Source organism: Mauremys mutica, chromosome 4 (assembly GCF_020497125.1).
Source record: "Mauremys mutica isolate MM-2020 ecotype Southern chromosome 4, ASM2049712v1, whole genome shotgun sequence".
In the NCBI taxonomy this organism is placed as follows: Eukaryota; Metazoa; Chordata; order Testudines; family Geoemydidae; genus Mauremys; species Mauremys mutica.
The window spans coordinates 160,599,705-160,621,063 of NC_059075.1; the positions used below are offsets into that span (position 1 = coordinate 160,599,705).

Consider the following 21,359-nt stretch of genomic DNA (forward strand, 5'->3'; position numbering starts at 1 on the left):
CAGTGTGTGTGACACAAAATCAACGGTGTGGTCAATTTTTCCACAACAATCCCAATCTCTCCTTTCAAACTTGTTCTAACGGGGATAACTAATTAAATAACCATTGGAACAGAGAGATGAAGTTGAGCATCTCACCCTCTGGGTGGGTGCCCCTAGCCACCAGCTTATAGAATCAATCTCTCTTTCTAGACCTGTGATTCTTCCCCTATTTTGTCCACTGATCTCATTTGGGCCCTGCAGAACTTGTTGAAATACAAACAAATTAAAAATAATAACAATACAATAATGAACAACACTCCCACGAGCTCTGCAAAATTACATAGCAATGGGCTGGGAATTGAATTCACATGTTTCCCACTCCCTATCACTAAATCAGTACAGAGTTAAACAGATTCAGGAATTGGTTTGGAGTTTATTCATTGCTCTCCTCACGGCGTCCTTCACCTCCGTGTTCCTCATGCTGTAGATGAGGGGGTTCAACATGGGGATCACCACCATGTAAAACACTGAGGCTACTTTGTCTGTGTCCATGGAATAGCTGGAGGTGGGACGTAAATACATGAAGAGCAAGGTGCCAAAATATAGGGCCACAGCAGTCAAGTGGAAAGAGCAGGTGGAGAAGGCTTTGCGCCGGCCCTCGGTAGAGTGGATCTGCAGTATGGTGAAGGTGATATAGACATAGGAGAGAAGGACAGTTACAAGGCTGCTCACTATAATGAAGCTCATAAAAACAAACATCACAATCTCATTGATGCGGGTGTCAGAACAGGAGAGCGCCAGTAGCGGGGGGATGTCACAGAAGAAATGATTGATGATATTGGAGCTGCAGAATGACAGCCGAAATGTAAAACATGTGTATATCATTGAATCTACAAACCCCACAGCGTACGCCCCAGCCACCAGCTGTTTACAAAGCTGCCTGGACATGGTGACCGTATAGAGCAGCGGGTTACAGATGGCCACATAACGGTCATACGCCATCACGGCCAGCAAGAGGCACTCAACATCTCCAAAAGCAATAGAGAGATACAGTTGCACAGCACAGGCAGTGTAAGAAATGTTTTTCCTCTCGGCTAAGAAATTTTGCAGCATCTTAGGAGAAATGATCGAGGAATAGCAGAGGTCACAGAAAGACAAATTACTGAGGAAAAAGTACATGGGGGTGTGCAGTCGGGGGTCAGTTGTGATTAACAAGATCATCCCCCCATTCCCCACCAGCGTGACTCCATAAATCATTAGGAACACCCCAAAGAGGGGGACCTGCAGCTCTGGACGATCTGTCAGTCCTGAGAGAATGAACTCAGTCGCCTCAGAGTGATTTCCCATTTCCATCTCCTCTGAACAGAGATCAGGCAGCTACAGAGATCTGGGCAGATGGATGGTGTGGAGAACTTGTCCCTTCGCTGTAATGAAGTAAGTGAAGATAAATGGAGATCAGTCTGTAAACGGACATCAGTATCTGCTCCGAGAAGGGCTTAGTCCACAGAGCCAGATGTTCACAGCTGGTCATTCCAGTTGTTCAATAAAATACACACTGCGTAAATCCAATGACATACAGGTTAATCATGCCCCACACACAAACACTCCTATGCGCTAATATGAGCAGCAAACAGTGAGTTGTGACTCCGCTGTAAGAGAATCAGGGTGAAAATTGTCTCAGTCTGAAGAGATTATTTGTTAACTCAAAAAGGGGTGAGAGTAGAGGAGTGTCAATCTTTCTACCCTCTTTGGGCAAGGGGAGCTCTGTGGCTTGGCAGGTCGGGTTGGGGTAAAGTTGCTCACTGGGCTAATTAAGCTTTTGGGCCTTTACTTTAGCCTGTATGAAAACCCAGAGACATAGTGGAAAGCACTGGCTTCAGTGACGATGTAATTGCCTATATTTTCCAAGCAAGGAGGTTGCTCCTTTAGCTGAAGGGATAGGAGTTGGGGCTGAGGCTTTTAGTGCTGGAGGTCTTCAATTCAATACCCGCTGATCGCCATGGTTTCCATGTGTGTGTGTGACTGTAATTCAGGACAATCACACGTACCTGCTGAGAAGAGAGAGACAGATGTGTTGGTGTTTCCCCATCAATAGAAACTGCCAGTTTGGTGCATTCAGGAAGTTTTATACTAAGATGTGTGATCTGTGGGACATGAGTCTGGAAGCAACTGGGAATACCTGAGCTCAGAGAGCCATGAGACCTAATTAATGCATTCAGTGAACCAAAGCCACGCTCGGTGTAATTGGTGCCCTGGGGATTAATTAGTCCCACTCTTTCCTACTGTGTTATTAAATGATGCAATTTTTACCCTAGTCACAGAAATGGGTGGCAGGTATGTAGAAATTTTGGTGGTGCCCAGAACCCACCCTCCCAACTCCGCCCACCCCAAAATCCACCCCCACCTGCCTAAGACTCTGGGAGGGGGGTTGGGTAAGGGGAGGAGGTCTGGGGTGCAGGTTCTGGGCTCGGGATTAGAGTGCAGGAAGGGTGCATGGTGCAGGGTCTGAGATTTAGTTTGGGTGCTGGGTGCAGGCTCTGGGCTGGGGCAGGGGGTAGGTGTGCAGGAGGGGGTGAGGGGTGCAGGCTCTGGGATGGAGTTTAAGGGTGGGAGGTGGTGCAAAGGGAGAGAGTGCAGGCTTTGGGAGGGAGTTTGATGGCAGGAGGGGGTGTGTGGTAAGGGGGAGGGGTGCACACTCTGGGAGGGAGTTTGGGGATAGGAGAGGGTGCAGGGGTGAGGGCTGTGGGGCTGAGGATGAGGGATCATGATGCAGAAGGGTGCTCAGGGCCGAGGCAGAGTATTAGGGTGCAGGGGGATGAGGGCTCTGGCTGGGGATGAGGGGTTTGGGGCATTGAAGAGGCTCAGGGCTAGGGCGGAAGGGAAGGGTAAGGGCAGTCTGCCTTGCCAATATTGGATGGGGGTCACTAGGACCCTGGGGCACCACAAAAGAATATAACCTGCCGCCTATGGTTACAGAGTATGAGGTTAGGCGTATATTTCATCCTGCTGTTTTCAATGCAACCCGTGTACTATGTAGAGCTGATCCACAAAGGGGGTTGTTTTTGGAGACTGAAAGCTTTTTTCTAAAAACATAATATTTCAGTTCGGAAATACCACTGTGTTGCATCAGATATCACACACCACCAATCTCTTCCATAGGCCAGGCTCCCAGGCTGGACTACATCCCTCATGATGCATGATGGTCTCTCCTCTTGCTGAAATGCCCTGGAACATCACCAGAGTCCCAAAGCCATGGTTTAGGGAGGAGGGGAGTTTGGTACATTGATGGAAACCTTATAATTTCCAGGGAAACGATAATTTTAGTGAAAAAAATAGTTGAATTGAAAATCCAATTTCCCATCAAAAAAACTTCTCAAGAAAAAATTTCAACCAGTCTTAGCAACAAGTCTGGAATCAAAGGAACAGAAAGTTAGATACAGGTGAAATGTACTAATTGTTTCAGAATCACCTCATTGTCCCAACCCCAATAGGTGAAACGTAAAACCTGTAAGACATGTAAGAGTACTTCAGATTATCTATCTATCTATCTATCTATCTATCTATCTATCTATCTATTCATAGGATGCCAATCACCATGGTATTCTATGTCCTTCCTTTGCTAGGTTACTTTTCAAAGTTACTCCCATCATTGTGCAGATTGAATGTTGTTATGTGCAGCACCGATATTGAGGTCATTTATTGTGCATACTAATATATATAGATATAATATATATCTTTAAAACGTCATGGGTATGGAGGAAGAAGAAGAAAGAATATTAAAACAAGGGATAATTCACAAGCTTACAATGCTTATTTAATATGAAAACAAATAAAAAGAAAATTAACACTGCCCTTGGAGTACATGTATTTTATCATCCTTTCTAACAACTCAAGCTAGTAAACACAGCAAAATGTGCTGTACTGAAAACAGCTATATAAATAAATCAAATCATTATGTTCATTAAGTAAAACACCTAGCATCCCCACTAAACCTATGAGTCAATGGGAGTACTCTGAAAAGCCAAAACTATACCAGAGAGTAAAGATCTGGCCTTAATGGTTTCCAATACCTCTCTCCAAACAAATATTAAAAATTAATAGAAATCACTTCTCAGGCTGAGGCTGGGAAGGAGGGACATCTGTCAGTGGCAGTCGCAGCCCTGGAGCTGGAGAGAGTCACGTCTCTTTCCAGCCGGCACAGACCTGCATGTCCCAATTTCCCCTCACTCCATATTTCACCCCACCGCTCTGCCACCTACTCCTTATTCCTCTCAAGGCCACCACTTCATCTGATGCATGCATTCTCTCCACGGTCCAGGTGCATGGCGCTTTTCTCCCTCCTGCACGGTCATCCATATACTCCTTAGGGGGAACTATGGAAATTACCCTTCTGAATGGAATCAGTATTATAAAAATGGCATATTGGATGGTGGTAGTGCAGGTTTTGAAAGATGAGATGAATATGAAGATCTTGATTTTTATGGTTTCACACCCAAAGAGTAGACTTCACCTTTCTATGCAAATACCTTTTATTTCATGGGAAAAGAGCCATTCGAGAATGAAAAATAGTAAATTCCCCATGAAAGAGGGGACAATTTAATTTTTGTGCCCTTCCCTGCTGGGATCTCTTCAATGCATGGCCAGGGATTTCATCTTGTGAAATGACCCAGTTGGGACACTAACAGCTCCTGTGCATTGCAAATAACCATTCTCTTCCTACAGGTCTCAGGACTTGGTTGCTTTTGAAATACAGATGAGCCCTTCCTGCACAATCTCTTTCAATGAGATGTACCTAGTGGCAGCCTCTTGTCCCTTCCCAGCAACCTGGTGAAGCTAGGGAAGAGGGAATGTGCATACTCCCCTGCCTTCTAGTGACATCACACAGGTGGACGGGGCATCATTAGACCTACATTCCTCAACTTGTGCCCACTAAGGATGTTCAGGGCTTCTCTGCACTATGCCTAGGTCTGGTGGATATTGCTAGACTTGCCTAAAGAGGTAACCATAGCATGGACACTACCCATTAGACCACACCCCCTGCTGGTGTAAATGGATGCCTCTCCCTGGGAGTCATTGGGCCAGATTCACAGATGGTATAAACCGACTAGCTCCATTGAAGCCAAAGGGCCAGATCTTCAACTCATGTGAATCTGAGCACGTTTTGAATCATGAATGGGACCACGTACCAAAACACAATCACTTGACATCTTTAAATCAAGACTGGATCATTCTCTAAGAGAGATGATCTAGTTTTAATTTGTGGCTGAAGTTCTATGTCCTGTGTTAGCCAATGGTCAGACTAGAAATCATGAATCTATGGAAAATCTGTGTCACTTCAATGAAGTTAATGAGCCAATCCCCAGGTGGTGTAAATTGACAAAGCTTCATAGAAGTCAATGGCCCAGATCCCTCATTGGTGTCAATCACTGTAGCTCCATTGAACTCCTGGCTGGCTAAAGCAAACTGCAGCACCATGGACAGCTCAGAACTGGCAAGGACTGCGGGAGTGAGACATGGCTCCTGGCTGGCTGATCGGCCTGAATGTACATTTGCCCTGAGGTAAAAGTGAAGCATGAGTCAGGGCTGGGGTTATATGGCAGTAGCCCAAGGGAGCTGCAAGCAGTTTAGTTAATGGGACACAGTGATGTGTGGCTGCTGTTTTTAGGGTCCCTGGGCTGGGACCTGGAGTAGTGGTTAGGCCACGAAGGAAGTGGCTTCAATTGGAAAACAGTAAAAGGGATCAAACTACTTAATGGCCCATCTGGAGTGCTAGGCCCAGAAGGACCCAGAAAAGACAAAACCCTTGCCTCCAGGGAGGAAACCCTGAGGGTATGGTCAAATACCAGGTCTGGGATTGTTTATACACTATGGACACATGCAACCAGAAGGGGTGCTTGTGAGAGGTGGGTGCCACACTGTTACAGACCCCTAAAGTCATAAAAGCGGTCCCTTAGAGATTGTCCTAACAGCAATGCCTTGTCCATACCCAGAAACCTGGTCAAGCTAGGGAAGAGAGAATGTGCATTATCCCCCTGCCCTCTAGTGATGTCACACAGGAGGGTGTTGCTTCAATGAAACCTGCTTCATTCCTTAACAGAATGGGGAATTTTTCACTTCTTTAAACATCTCCCCAAAATGTAGGGCTGTGTTCATCCCTTAATGAATGAGAGCAGAGGGATTTATGTCAAATCTAGCAGGCATCATTGATGGAGCAGCACTGGGTCTACTGAATTTGGCCCCTGTTCTAGGTCCCTTTGGAAGACCTTTTTCATGAACTGTCTGGGATGTGGAGGTAGATCCAGACTTCACAGAGATCAGACCAGAAGTTAACAAGATTCCAATCCATGTTAACCCTCCACAGCTGGGTCCCCAGGTTATGTACCAATTGGGAACAGGTTAAACACGCTATGAGCCATTGCTTATGTAACACCTGTATTGATGAAATGGAAAGTATTGTTAAAGGGTATTTTACCATCCTCTTTGCAACAAATAAAGAAAAGAGATATAGTAGGCAAGGTGCTTGGAGGAGTATGGAGCTGGACTTGGATTGATTAACACTATTGATCAGAACCTCCTCGCTAAAAGAATAGGGGACCTAGGTTACGATGCATCAACATTATTGGAGTCATTGTCATCAACATTGATGAGGTTCAGAACTACCAAATTTGATATTGTGGATATCCTTTCTTATTGGCTAAACATCCAAGAACAAGACCACCTTGGGGGGACTCGGCATTTTACAATCAAATCGGTCTGAGGCACTTACCTGCATAGATGCTCAACAATGGTTATTGAATGTGGCAAAATCCATCATAAGAGAGAGTTTAAAAGGAAATATGCCCCTGGAATTAAACAGAATAATTTAAAGTAACTCTAATGATTTTGAGAAAAGTCATTCTGAATGGTGGAAACTTGTTATTTGTACCTACTATTCCCATAATAAAACCATTACAGCCCTTGTGCTTACCTTAAAGTCCACTATAGAGGAAAACATTAATCCTCTAATTCCTCAGGGAATTTTCGCCAATCGATCTGATACCCATGGAGGAAACTAAATGGGTGCACCTTAAGGACAAAAAGTATAAACCTATTCATCTACAAGCATGCATGGAACAAAAAGGATTGGTATATACTTGTACCCCGGGTATATGGGAGGAGGCTCATGTATGTTTAAATTCTTTATCGGGGACATGCAATTATGAATTAAACAACTATTCACTGGACAACAAGTCGGCCAAAGTACAGGTGGACAAACACTGTATTTGTATAAGAAGTTTATGTCCAATGTTTGTTGTAAACAAGTTTTATAATATAACCAATAATTTCATGGCAAATATGTGTTTATGTAAAGTATTCAGTTTAACAGGATGTGATATGAACCTAACATTGCATGACATAGAATCAGAAGTTATCCAATCAGAATACCGATTATAGTAGCATATAGAGCCCATATATATTGGAGCCAATTTGGAAGCTATTAAAAAGTTTTTGCATCACAAACAGCTCACCTACTACATTAACAACCTGAGAACAGAAGGCTTAACAACTTTGCTTACAGTCCATCATTCTGTAAATAAAATTAAAAGGATCCTTAAGAAGATGAAAGATGAATCTACTCAGTTACATTGGTGGGTAGGTATCTTCACCACTAATGAAGGTGAAGCTCATGAAGCCTGGATTATCATGCTTCATCCAATCATGGTACTCTTGATTACTCTGTTTCTTTTAATTATATATGTGGTTATATTAAATGTCTTCTTATGTAAGCTCAGAAAAGTTAAAAGGAGATCTTTGAAATCTCTGTTTTAAATACCCTGTAGATGCTTGCCTATTATGTTGCTTGACAGTCTTATATATCTATATACATTGTTCTGTTTATACTTATTGTTATTATCATTCTACATTATATCAAAGTTGTTTGGGACCTTTTATCCTTGGTTAACTTAAAAAAGCCCCAAGGAGGGGATTTGTTGGGTGTGTTTTGTTTTAGTGTTATAGTCTGTTATGTATATATTAAATCCAATATGTACTTTCTAAATATAGAGCAGCAATCCAAGATGGAGTTTGAACTGCCATCTTGTGACCGCCATCTTGTTGTTTACTGTTATCATGATCCAGTCATAACTAGCTCCAACTGGTTTTTCCCAGCACTGGCAACTCCAAGGGGAATTTTGCCTCAGACCGTTTCCTGCCTTTATTGGGACTGTACCATATTTTCCCGCCACTAAAGGCATAAAGGGACTGAACTCACCGACAAGTGGCGCAGTCCATCCCAGTGACTGCATGCGTGGTTCAGGCCTTCACAGCACCAGTGCATCATTGAAGGGCACCACCATTCCTGAGGCGGAGAGAAAGGGAAGATGACGTTCCATCATACCTGCTCTTGTCCCTGGGTATAACATCACCACGGGGTTTTGGTCGCTTCTTCCACCCTGAGACAACCATCGAGGGACTCTCCAGTGCTCCTCCTCTGTGGGTTCTAGTTACCCAATGAATGAAGGTCCTGGACTTAGCCGTAGCCACAGACGTGCTGACAACATAGGAAGATAAATAGGGTTTTCTCAGTTGTGGGTTTATATGTGCTATTGCCAGGGTGATTTGTATTTTGGGCCTGAGCTTCATGCTCTTGTTTTACAGCTGAGGTTTCACTGGGGGGGGTTCATATTGTTTATCTAGTTACTGTTTATTCACAATTATCCCTTCCCTGATTTGTAAATTTATCCCCCAATACACTTACTTACTTGTTGTTTTTACCTTTACTTTGTGTCAGTTTTTATTATTTGCACTTCACATAAGGAAGAGAGAGGGAGATCTGTGCACCAGTCCAATGGTGACAGACACGGCAGAGGGCGGGTCTGCTCTTCTGAGTAAAAGGGGATTGTCTTTTACATCTCGATACCTACACCACTATACATCTAGAGTTACCTTGGCGCCCCTTTGAGGCAGCACAAGGATATCGTGGTCATCACCTATCCCCAAGGAGATCCATGGCAGGCCCAGTGATGATTCTTCCCTTCTTCACTATGGTAGCAGAAATTATCACCCATAGGTGTGCAGGCTTTGCTGGTATTATCAGTGCTCCAGGGCATGTTGGTTCCCCCTTCTCCTAAGTGGTGACAACTTGTGAGGTATTTCAGGGTTGATTGTATTAGGAGGAAAACACTGTGCCCCTACTTTCTCTAGGAATCATGCTCATAACAGTTCCTCCTGATTTCTATGCCTCCTGTGACCAGGAGGTGCCTGGGGCAGTCCTCACTGAAACGACCAAGGTTAGGGCAGGCTGCAAAAAGGAGGATATTCCCCAAACTGGTGCTTAATAGTGAAATTCTGCAGCATCTCTGTAAATGCTGAACAAAAAATCTCTGAGCATGCCAGCTCCTTCCCGATTATCCTTTTGTAAATTTTATTTATTTCCTATAACTTATGATAGATTGATGGATCCAGATTAGGAGAAAATCTAGTCTGTGAAAGACGCTTATTGGAATATCTCTGAGGGCGAGATTAACCTGTATTTAGTTTTTACTGTATTAGGCTTAGACTTGCATGTTTTATTTTATTTTGTTTGGTAATTTACTTTGTTCTGTCTGTTATTACTTGGAACCGCTTAAATCCTACTTTTGTATTTAATAAAATCACTTTTTGCTTATTTATTAACCCAGAGTATGTTTTAATACCTGGGGGAGCAAACAGCTGTGCATCTCTCTCTATCAGTGTTATAGAGGGCAAACAATATATGAGTTTACCTTGTATTAGCTTTATACACAGTAAGACAGATTTATTTGGGGTTTGGACCCCATTAGGAGCTGGGCATCTGAGTGCTAGTGACAGGAGCACTTCATAAGCTGTTTTCAGTTAAGCCTGCAGCTTGTGGAGGATGTGGTTCAGACTTGGATCTGTGTTTGCAGCAGGCAAGCGTGTCTGGTTCAAACAAGCTGGCAGGGAAAACAGGCTCAGAGGTAGTATAGGCACATCCGGCGGCAGTCCCAAACAGGTTTATCTGACCCAGCCCATCACACAGAGTTTAGGAATAAAATTGCAAAACCATGTGTGTGGGGGGTGGAATAGGACAAGAACCGATGGACTTTAATTGCCGCAAGGGGGGTTTAGGTTGGACATTAGGAAAAACATCCCAACAGTACTTGAATAACTTGCCCAAGAAGATTGTGGACTCTCCATCGTTGGAGATTTTTAAGAGCAGGTTAGACAAACTCCTGTGGGGAATGGTCTAGATAATACTTCGAACTGCCATGTGTGCAGGGGACTGGAATAGACGACCTCTCGAGGTCCATTCCAGTCCTATGATTCTACGAGCTCACAAGGAGCCCTGGACTGGGAGGAGTGGGAATGCCAGCCTGAGCTGTGGGCAGGGCGAGGGACACACACCTGCCTACACTTGACATTCAGCTCCACTGTACCCCGCACCACATACACACATTTAGTGCCCACTACGCACCAAACACACACACACACACACAGTGCCCACTGCACACACAGAGCCTGACACTGAGCAAAATCAGAATACCAAATAATCTCTACTGGGAAGCTGGGACAGCTGGAGTATTTCCAATTAGCCTGAACAAAAAAAAACCACAGGGGATTCTGATACCATGGCAGGGAGATAGGACTAGATTTCCCAACTGGGCTTTTCCATCGGCAGCTTCTCGGATGCCTGGTTTATGCTTAAAAATTAGATCAACAGAGCTCTGTCACACACGGCCGGGAATCTTTTTACACCATGTGCAAGGTGACTGTATTACACTTTATTTGGTGGTCACTTCTTCAAATGTCTCTTTAAGTGAATTCCCAGCATTGGAACACAAAGGTACCTAGAAATGGGTGAATTTCTTCTGGAATAATAATTAATGTCAAAATCAATACCGTTTGGATTGACCTGAAACTATTCACAAATATGATACAAATACTCTTAATAGCTTTGTCCCAAAACAATATGTGTGTGTGCGGGGGGGAGGATTTAGATGCCCGTCACAACACATCCACTCTAGGAGGCAGTGGTGGACTTTCCCTCTCAAGGTCCCCTCCAGTCCTATGATTCTATGAGCTCACAAGGAGCCCTGCACTGGGAGGAGTGGGGATGCCAGCCTGAGCAGTGGGCAGGGCGAGGGACACGCACCTGCCTACACTTGACATTCAGCTCCACTGTACCCCGCACCACAAAGACACATATAGTGCCCACTATGCACCAAATACACACACACACGCAGTGTGCCCACTACACACACACAGCCTGACATTGAGCAAAATCAGAATACAGAATAATCTCTACTGGGAAGCTGGGAGAGCTGGAATATTTCCAATTAGCCAGAACAAAAAAAACCCAAAGGGGATTCTGATATCGTGGCAGGGAGATAGGACTACATTTCCCAACTGGGTTTTTCCATCGGCAGCTTCTCGGATGCCTGGTTTATGCTTAAAAATTAGATCAACAGAGCTCTGTCACACAGGGTAGGGAAACTTTTCACACCATGTGCAAGGCAGTAAGCTTGTACTGACCTTCGGTGCAATTTTTCCATTGACCTAGCTACTGCCTATTGGAGACATGGATTAACTACATTGAAGGAAAAACCCGTTCATCAATGTGGAAAGCATCTACACTATGGGGCTGCTGCACACCATAGCTGGGTTAATATAATGGCTTTAGTATAGACATTCCCTGAATCAGTGGGGGAGTTTTCCTCCTTCCTATTAAAACTTTTTGCTCTCCTTTTCCAGTCACTCTTCTCCCTCCCTTGATTAAGCTCTTTCCTTCTTTTGATAGATAAATATGTTCAGAAGTGTTAAGATTTCTCCTCTCAGAATAATTCCTTCCTTCCCCTTCCATGAATGGCTCACTGTCATTTCAATTAAAGGTGAAATGCTTCGAAATTGATTTATTTGCCAATGACTTGGTGGTACCTCTTTGTTTTTCCACCCTTCAATTACAATGAGTTGAGGACGGAAGCAGTACCAGCTCAGAACCCTAAAATGAGACTTGGAGATGAGTCTTCCCCATTTGCTAACCACACCAATGTTACCCTTAATATTTCTGTAGCCGTTTCCTTGGGCAGCAAAGGTTAAATTTGGCTTTGATGACTTTGAGATTTGCTCCCTGGAGCATCTTTGCTCCTGGGATAACAGGTGTATAGAGCACATGCAATTAATGTTGTTGCCATGACTTTCTTTAGGGAAATGGAACACAGAGGGCCAGAGCATCAGCTGGTCTGGATCTCTGGCTCTCCAGTGAGGTCTTTTTAATATGATACAAAATTCAGGTGACTGTATTTAACTTTATTTGGTGGTCACTTCTTCAAATGTCTCTTTAAGTAAATTTCCAGCATTGGAACACAAAGGTGAATTTCTTCTGGACTAATAATTAATGTCAAAACCAATACCGTTTGGATTGACCTGAAACTATTCACAAATATGATACAAATACTTGTCCCAAAACAATGTGTGTGTGTGCGGGGGGGAGGGGAAGGATTTAGATACCGGTCACAACACAGCCACTCTAGGAGGCAGTGGTGGTCTCTCCCTTTGTAATTTTTAGCCCAGTAATTGGGGTGTTCACCTATGAGGTGGGAGATGCAGGTTCACTTCCCCCTTCTGTCCAGCACTGGGCAAAGCTATGTGTACATTGCACTCCATATGCTTTATGAAAATATGCTTCTGAATATGACATAACTGGAATATGCTTTATGCTAAGTGCCCCATGTAACATATCATTAGAAAGGTTGTAATCTATTAAATGTGTTCATCTTATTTGTTTACATGGATTATTTCTATGTCTGAAGTTAGGAGAATAAGATATAAACGTGTATTATTGATGTAGACATATTACGTGGAGGCCATTAAAGGTGCTTCAGAATCAATGAACTGTGAATGGTTCTGTGTACTTGCAAGTCTGTGTGGGCCAATTTAGGAAGAATGGAGACCGGAGTCTTACAGTGACATGTGACCATGTCACCAGATACTGAAATCCATCTTGAAGCTGGAATAAAGGATTTTCTGTATAAAGAGGGAGAAGTTCTATATAAAATTCTATATAAAATGTGAGAAGCAAACAATGAGTGTCTTCAGCTGAGACGGCCTCCCCACTCTGCATTGATACCTGCAAGCACCTGGAAACAAAGACTCTAACCACAGGGGTGGGGGACATTTTCTGACCTGGGTCCAGCCTTTTCTATCTGACTTGAGAAGGATTTTACCTGAAGTAACAACTGGGGTGAGAAGTTAACATCTGTAACTGATTTCTGAGTGTATTAAGCTTAGACTTGCGTGTTTTCCTTTATTTTACTTTGTGATTTACTTTGTTCTATCTGTTACTACTTAAAACCACTTAAATGCTTCTTTTTATACTTAATAAAATCACATTAGATTAATTATAAACTCAGTGTAAAGTAATTTTTACCCGGGGGGCAAACCACTGTGCATAGCTCCCTTGCAGTGATATAGAGGGTGAACATTTATCAATTTAGCCTGTATAAGAGTCATACAGAGTAAAATGGATTTATTTGGAATTTAGTTCCCATTGGGAGTTGTCTGTCTGCGTCCTGGAGACAGGTATCCTGGTGAGCTGGTTTTAGTCTAGATCTGCAGTTTTGGGGGCGTGAGCCAGACCATGGGTCTGTGTTGCAGCAGGCTAGCGTGTCTGCCTCAGCAAGGCAGGATTCTGGAGGCCCAGGCTGGCAGGGAAAATGTTCTCACAGGTAATTTCAGCACGTCAGATGACAGTGCCAATGAGGGTCTCTGTGACCCAACCCATAACACTATGCACTTGAGTTTCCTGCATTTCCAGAAAACATCCCAGCCCCTGAGTGATGTGCTCTTCCAGTCTGGGTTGCTCCCAATCACTTCTTTCAAACTTGTTCTACTGTGGATAAATAATTCAATAACCATTTGAACAGAGAGGTGAAGTTGAGCATCTCACCCTCTGGGTGGGTGCCCCTAGCCACCAGTTTATAGAATCAATCTCTCTTTCTGGACCTGTGATTCTTCCTGTATTATGTCCACTGATCTCCGTTGGGCCCTGCAGACCTTGTTGGAATGCAAACAAATTAAAAATAATAACAATACAATAATGAACAACACTCCCATGGGCTCTGCAGAATTACATTGCAGTGGGCTGGGAATTGAATTCACCTGTTTCCCACTCCACATCACTAAATCAGTAGAGAGTTAAACAGATTCAGGAATTGTTAGGAATTTATTCATTGCTCTCCTGAGGGCGTCCTTCACCTCCGTGTTCCTCAGGCTGTAGATGAGGGGGTTCAACATGGGGATCACCAGTGTGTAAAACACTGAGGCTACTTTGTCTGTGTCCATGGAATAGCTGGAGGGGGGACGTAAATACATGAAGAGGAGGGTGCCAAAAAGTAGGACCACAGTGGTCAAGTGGAAAGAGCAGGTGGAGAAGGCTTTGCGCCGGCCCTCGGCAGAACGGATCCGCAGGACGGTGATGATGATATAGGCATAGGAGAGGAGAAAAGTCACAAAGATGCTCACTGTCATGCAGCATGTGAAAGCAAACAACACAATCTCATTGATGCGGGTGTCAGAACAGGAGAGCGCCAACAGTGGGGGGATATCACAGTAGAAATCATTGATGATGTTGGAGCTACAGAATGAGAGCCTAAATGTAAGCCACGTGTGTATCACTGAATCCACCACCCCCACAGCGTACACCCCAACCACCAGCTGGTTGCAAAGCTGCCTGGACATGGTGACCGTATAAAGCAGCGGGTTACAGATGGCCACATAACGGTCATATGCCATCACAGCCAGCAAGAGGCTCTCAGCATCTCCAAAAGCAATAGTGAGAGACACTTGCACAGCGCAGGCAGTGTAAGAAATGCTTTTCCTCTCGGCTAAGAAATTCAGCAGCAACTTAGGGGAAATTGTCGAGGAATAGCAGAGGTCACAGAAAGACAAATTTCTGAGGAAAAAGTACATGGGGGTGTGGAGTCGGGGGTCAGTTGTGATTAACAAGATCATCCCCCCATTCCCCACCAGGGTGATACCATAAATCAGTAGGAACACCACAAATAGGGGGATCTGCAGCTCCGGACGATCTGTCAGTCCTGAGAGAATGAACTCAGTCACCTCCGAGTGATTTCCCATTTCCATCTCCTCTGAACAGAGATCAGTCAGCTACAGAGATCTGGGCAGATGGATTGTGTGGAAAACTTGTCCCTTCTCTGTAATGAAGTAAGTGAAGATAAATGGAGATCAGTCTCTAAATGGACATCAGTATCTGATCAGAGAAGGGCTTAGTCCACAGAGCCAGATGTTCACAGCTAGTCATTCCAGTTGTTCAATAAAATACACACTGCGTAAATCCAATGACATACAGGTTAATCATGCCCCACACACAAACACTCCTATGCGCTAATCTGAGCAGCAAACAGTGAGTTGTGACTCCACTGTAAGAGAATCAGGGTGAAAATTGTCTTAGTCTGAAGAGATTATTTGTTAACACAAAAAGGGGTGAGAGTAGAGGAGTGTCAAACTTTCTACCCTCTTTGGGCAAAGGGAGCTCTGTGACTTGGCAGGTCGGGTTGGGGTAAAGTTGCTTACTGTGCTAATTAAGCTTTTGGGCCTTTACTTTAGCCTGTATGAAAACCCAGAGACATAGTGGAAAGCACTGGCTTCAGTGACTATGGTAATTGCCTATATTTTCCAAGCAAGGAGGTTGCTCCTTTAGCTGAAGGGATAGGAGTTGGGGCTGAGGCTTTTAGTGCTGGAGGTCTTCAATTCAATACCCGCTGATCCCCATGGTGTCCATATGTGTGTGTGACTGTAATTCAGGACAATCACACGTACCTGCTGAGAAGAGAGAGACAGATGTGTTGGTGTTTCCTCATCGATAGAAACTGCCAGTTTGGTGCATTCAGGAAGTTTTATACTAAGATGTGTGATCTGTGGGACATGAGTCTGGAAGCAACTGGGAATACCTGAGCTCAGAGAGCCATGAGACCTAATTAATGCATTCAGTGAACCAAAGCCACGCTCGGTGTAATTGGTGCCCTGGGGATTAATTAGTCCCACTCTTTCCTACTGTGTTATTAAATGATGCAATTTTTACCCTAGTCACAGAAATGGTTGGCAGGTTTGTAGAAATTTTGGTGGTGCCCAGAACCCGCCCCCACAACTCCGCCTACCCCAAAATCCACCCCCCACCTGCCTGAGGCTCTGGGAGGGGTGGTTGGGTAAGGGGAGGAGGTCTGGGGTGCAGGTTCTGGGCTCGGGATTAGAGTGGAGGAAGGGTGCATGGTGCAGGCTCTGGGATTTAGTTTGGGTGCTGGGTGCAGGCTCCGGGCTGGGGCAGGGGGTAGTTGTGCAGGAGGGGGTGAGGGGTGCAGGCTCTGGGATGGAGTTTAAGGGTGGGAGGTGGTGCAAAGGGAGAGAGTGCAGGCTTTGGGAGGGAGTTTGATGGCAGGAGGGGGGGTGTGGGAAGGGGGAGGGGTGCACACTCTGGGAGGGAGTTTGGGGATAGGAGAGGGTGCAGGGGTGAGGTATGTGGGGCTGAGGATGAGGGTTCATGATGAAGGAGGGGGCTCAGGGCAGGGGCAGAGTATTAGGGTGCAGGGGGATGAGGGCTCTGGCTGGGGATGAGGGGTTTGGGGCATTGAAGAGGCTCAGGGCTAGGGCGGAAGGGAAGGGTAAGGGCACTCTGCCTTGCCAATATTGGAGGGGGTCACTAGGACCCTGGGGCACCACAAAAGAATATAACCTGCCACCTATGGTTACAGAGTATGAGGTTAGGAGTATATTTCATCCTGCTGTTTTCAATGCAACCCGTGTACTATGTAGAGCTGATCAACAAAGGGGAATTGTTTTTGGAGACTGAAAGCTTTTTGGTAAAAACATAATATTTCAGTTCGGAAATACCACTGGGTTGCATCAGTTATAACACACCACCAATCTCTTCCATAGGCCAGGCTCCCAGGCTGGACTACATCTCCCATGATGCATGATGGTCTCTCCTCTTGCTGAACTGCCCTGGAACGTCACCAGAGTCCCAAAGCCATTGTTTAGGGAGGATGGGAGTTTGGTATATTGATGGAAATCTTGTAATTTCCAGGGAAACGATAATTTTATTGAAAAAAATAGTTGAGTTGAAAATCCAATTTCCCATCAAAAAAATTCTCAAGAAAAAATTTCAACCAGTCTTAGCAACAAGTCTGGAATCAAAGGAACAGAAAGTTAGATACAGGTGAAATGTACTAATTGTTTCAGAATCACCTCATTGTCCCAACCCCAATAGGTGAAACGTAAAACCTGTAAGACATGTAAGAGTACTTCAGATTATCTATCTATCTATCTATCTATCTATCTATCTATCTATCTATCTATCTATCTATCTATTCATAGGATGCCAATCACCATGGTATTCTATGTCCTTCCTTTGCTAGGTTACTTTCCAAAGTTACTCCCATCATTGTGCAGATTGAATGTTATGTGCAGCACTGATATTGAGGTCATTTATTGTGCATACTAAACCTATATATAAATCTTTAAAAGTTCATGGGTATGAAGGAAGAAGAAGAAAGAATATTAAAACAAGGGATAATTAACAAGATTACGATGCTTATTTAATATGAAAACAAATAAAAAGAAAACTAACACTGCCCTTGGAGTACATGTATTTTATCATCCTTTCTAACAACTCAAGCTAGTAAACACAGCAAAATGTGCTGTACTGAAAACAGCTATATAAATAAATCAAAGTCATTATGTTCATTAAGTAAAGCACCTAGCACCCTCACTTAACCTATGAGTCAATGGGAGTACTCTGAAAAGCCAAAACTATACCTGAGAGTAAATATCTGGCCTTAATGGTTTCCAATACCTCTCTCTAAACAAATACTACAAATTAATAGAAATCACTTCTCAGGCTGAGGCTGGGAAGGAGGGACATCTGTCAGTGGCAGTCTCAGCCCTGGAGCTGGAATCATAGAATCTCAGGGTTGGAAGGGACCTCAGGAGGTTATCTAGTCCAACCCCCTGTTCAAAGCAGGGCCAACCCCAACTAAATCATCCCATCCAGGGCTTTGTCAAGCCTGACCTTAAAGACCTCTAAGGAAGGAGATTCCGCCACCTCCCTAGGTAACGCATTCCAGTTCCTCACCACCCTACTAGTGAAAAAGTTTTTCCTAATGTCCAACCTAAACCTCCCCCTCTGCAACTTGAGACCATTACTCCTTGTTCTGTCATCTTCTACCACTGAGAACAGTCTAGATCCATCCTCCTTGGAACCTCCTTTCAGGTAGTTGAAAGCAGCTATCAAATCCCCCCTCACGTCTCTTTCCAGCCGGCACAGCCCTGCGTGTCCCAATTTCCCCTCACTCCATATCTCACCCCACCGCTCTCCCACCTACTCCTTATTCCTCTCAAGGCCACCACTTCATCTGACGCATGCATTCTCTCCACGGTCCAGGTGCATGGCACTTTTCTCCCTCGTGCACGGCCATCCATATACTCCTTAGGGGGAACTATGGAAATTACCCTTCTGAATGGAATCAGTACTATAAAAATGGCATATTGGATGGTGGTAGTGCAGGTTTTGACAGATGAGATGAAGATGAAGATCTTGATTTTTATGGTTTCACACCCAAAGAGTAGACTTCACCTTTCTATGCAAATACCTTTTATTTCATGGGAAAAGAGCCATTCGAGAATGAAAAATAGTAAATTCCCCATGAAAGAGGGGACAATTTAATTTTTGTGCCCTTCCCTGCTGGGATCTCTTCAATGCATGGCCAGGGATTTCATCTTGTGAAATGACCCAGTTGGGACACTAACAGCTCCTGTGCATTGCAAATATCCATTCTCTTCCTACAGGTCTCAGGACTTGGTTGCTTTTGAAATACAGATGAGCCCTTCCAGGCACAATCTCTTTCAATGAGATGTACCTAGTGACATCCTCTTGTCCCTTCCCAGCAACCTGGTGAAGCTAGGGAAGAGGGAATGTGCATACTCCCCTGCCTTCTAGTGACATCACACAGGTGGACGGGGCATCATTAGACCTACATTCCTCAACTTGTGCCCACTAAGGATGTTCAGGGCTTCTCTGCACTATGCCTAGGTCTGGTGGATATTGCTAGACTTGCCTAAAGAGGTAACCATAGCATGGACACTACCCATTAGACCATACCCCCTGCTGGTGTAAATGGATGCCTCTCCCTGGGAGTCATTGGGCCAGATTCACAGATGGTATAAACCGACTAGCTCCATTGAAGCCAAAGGGCCAGATCTTCAACTCATGTGAATCTGAGCACGTTTTGAAACATGAATGGGACCACGTACCAAAACACAATCACTTGACATCTTTAAATCAAAACTGGATCACTCTCTAAGAGAGATGTTCTAGTTTTAATTTGTGGCTGAAGTTCTATGTCCTGTGTTAGCCAACGGTCAGACTAGAAATCATGAATCTATGGAAAATCTGTGTCACTTCAATGAAGTTAATGAGCCAATCCCCAGGTGGTGTATATTGACAATGCTTCATAGAAGTCAATGGCCCAGATCCCTCATTGGTGTCAATAACTGTAGCTCCATTGAACTCCTGGCTGGCTAAAGCAAACTGCAGCACCATGGACAGCTCAGAACTGGCAAGGACTGCAGGAGTGAGACGGGGCTCCTGGCTGGCTGATAGGCCTGAATGTACATTTGCCCTGAGGTAAAAGTGAAGCATGAGTCAGGGCTGGGGCTATATGGTAGTAGCCCAAGGGAGCTGAAAGCAGTTTAGTTAATGGGACACAGTGATGTGTGGCTGCTGTTTTTAGGGTCCCTGGGCTGGGACCCTGAGTAGTGGTTAGGCCACTAAGGAAGTGGCTTCAATTGGAAAACAGTAAAAAGGATCAAACTACTTAATGGCCCATCTGGAGTGCTAGGCCCAGTAGGACGCAGAAAAGACAAAACCCTTGCCTCCAGGGAGGAAGCCCTGAGGGTATGGTCAAATACCAGGTCTGGGATTGTTTATACACTATGGACACATGCAACCAGAAGGGGTGCTTGTGAGAGGTGGGTGCCACACTGTTACAGACCCCTAAAGTCATAAAAGCAGTCCCTTAGAGATTGTCCTAACAGCAATGCCTTGTCCATACCCAGAAACCTGGTCAAGCTAGGGAAGAGAGAATGTGCATTATCCCCCTGCCCTCTAGTGATGTCACACAGGAGGGTGTTGCTTCAATGAAACCTGTTTCATTCCTTAACAGAATGGGGAATTTTTCACTTCTTTAAAAATCTTCCCAAAATGTTATGTCAAATCTAGCAGGCATCATTGATGGAGCAGCACTGGGTCTACTGAATTTGGCCCCTGTTCTAGGTCCCTTTGGAAGACCTTTTTCATGAGCTGTCTGGGATGTGGAGGTAGATCCAGACTTCACAGAGATCAGACCAGAAGTTAACAAGATTCCAATCCATGTTAACCCTCCACAGGTGGGTCCCCAGGTTATGTACCAATTGGGAACAGGTTAAACACGCTGTGAGCCATTGCTGTATGTAACACCTGTATTGATGAAATGAAAAGTATTGTTAAAGGGTATTTTACCATCCTCTTTGCAACAAATAAAGAAAAGAGATATAGTAGGCAAGGTGCTTGGAGGAGTAGGAGCCGGACTTGGATTGATTAACACTATTGATCAGAACCTCCTCGCTAAAAGAATAGGGGACCTAGGTTACGATGCATCAACATTATTGGAGTCATTGTCATCAACATTGATGAGGTTCAGAACTACCAAATTTGATATTGTGGATATCCTTTCTTATTGGCTAAACATCCAAGAACAAGACCACCTACAAGTCCTGGGGGGACTCGGCATTTTACAATCGAATCTGTCTGAGGCACTTACCTGTATAGAGGCTCAACAATGGTTATTGAATGTGGCAAAATCCATCATAAGAGAGAGTTTAAAAGGAAATATGCCCCTGGAATTAAACAGAATAATTTAAAGTAACTCTAATGATTTTGAGAAAAGTAATTCTGAATGGTGGAAACTTGTTAATTGTACCTACTATTCCCATAATAAAACCATTACAGCCCTTGTGCTTACCTTAAAGTCCACTGTAGAGGAAAACATTAATCCTCTAATTCCTCAGGGAATTTTCGCCAATCGATTTGATACCCATGGAGGAAACTAAATGGGTGCACCTTAAGGACAAAAAGTATAAACCTATTCATCTACAAGCATGCATGGAACAAAAAGGATTGGAATATACTTGTACCCCGGATATATGGAAGGAGGCTCATGTATGTTTAAATTCTTTATCGGGGACATGCAATTATGAATTACACAACCATTCACTGGACAACAAGTCGGCCATAGTACAGGTGGACAAACATTGTATTTGTATAAGAAGTTTATGTCCAACGTTTGTTGTAA

At 44.2% G+C, this 21,359-nt stretch overlaps 1 protein-coding gene across 2 annotated transcripts; it reads right to left on the reverse strand.

Annotated features, from left to right (window-relative positions):
• Positions 1 to 393: 393 nt before the first annotated feature.
• LOC123369559 (olfactory receptor 1019-like) lies at positions 394 to 15,099 on the reverse strand. Of its 2 annotated transcripts, none has more exons than XM_045015275.1 (2): positions 14,509 to 15,099; positions 394 to 1,332 (listed from the first exon to the last, which is right to left on the reverse strand). In XM_045015275.1, the coding sequence occupies exons 1-2, from the start codon at positions 15,097 to 15,099 to the stop codon at positions 394 to 396; spliced, it is 1,530 nt and encodes a 509-aa protein (XP_044871210.1). The 2 variants fall into 2 exon arrangements, with proteins under 2 accessions (XP_044871210.1, XP_044871211.1); XM_045015276.1 differs by lacking the exon at positions 394 to 1,332 and adding an exon at positions 13,356 to 13,384 and having other exon boundaries at positions 14,184 to 15,099.
• Positions 15,100 to 21,359: the final 6,260 nt, after the last annotated feature.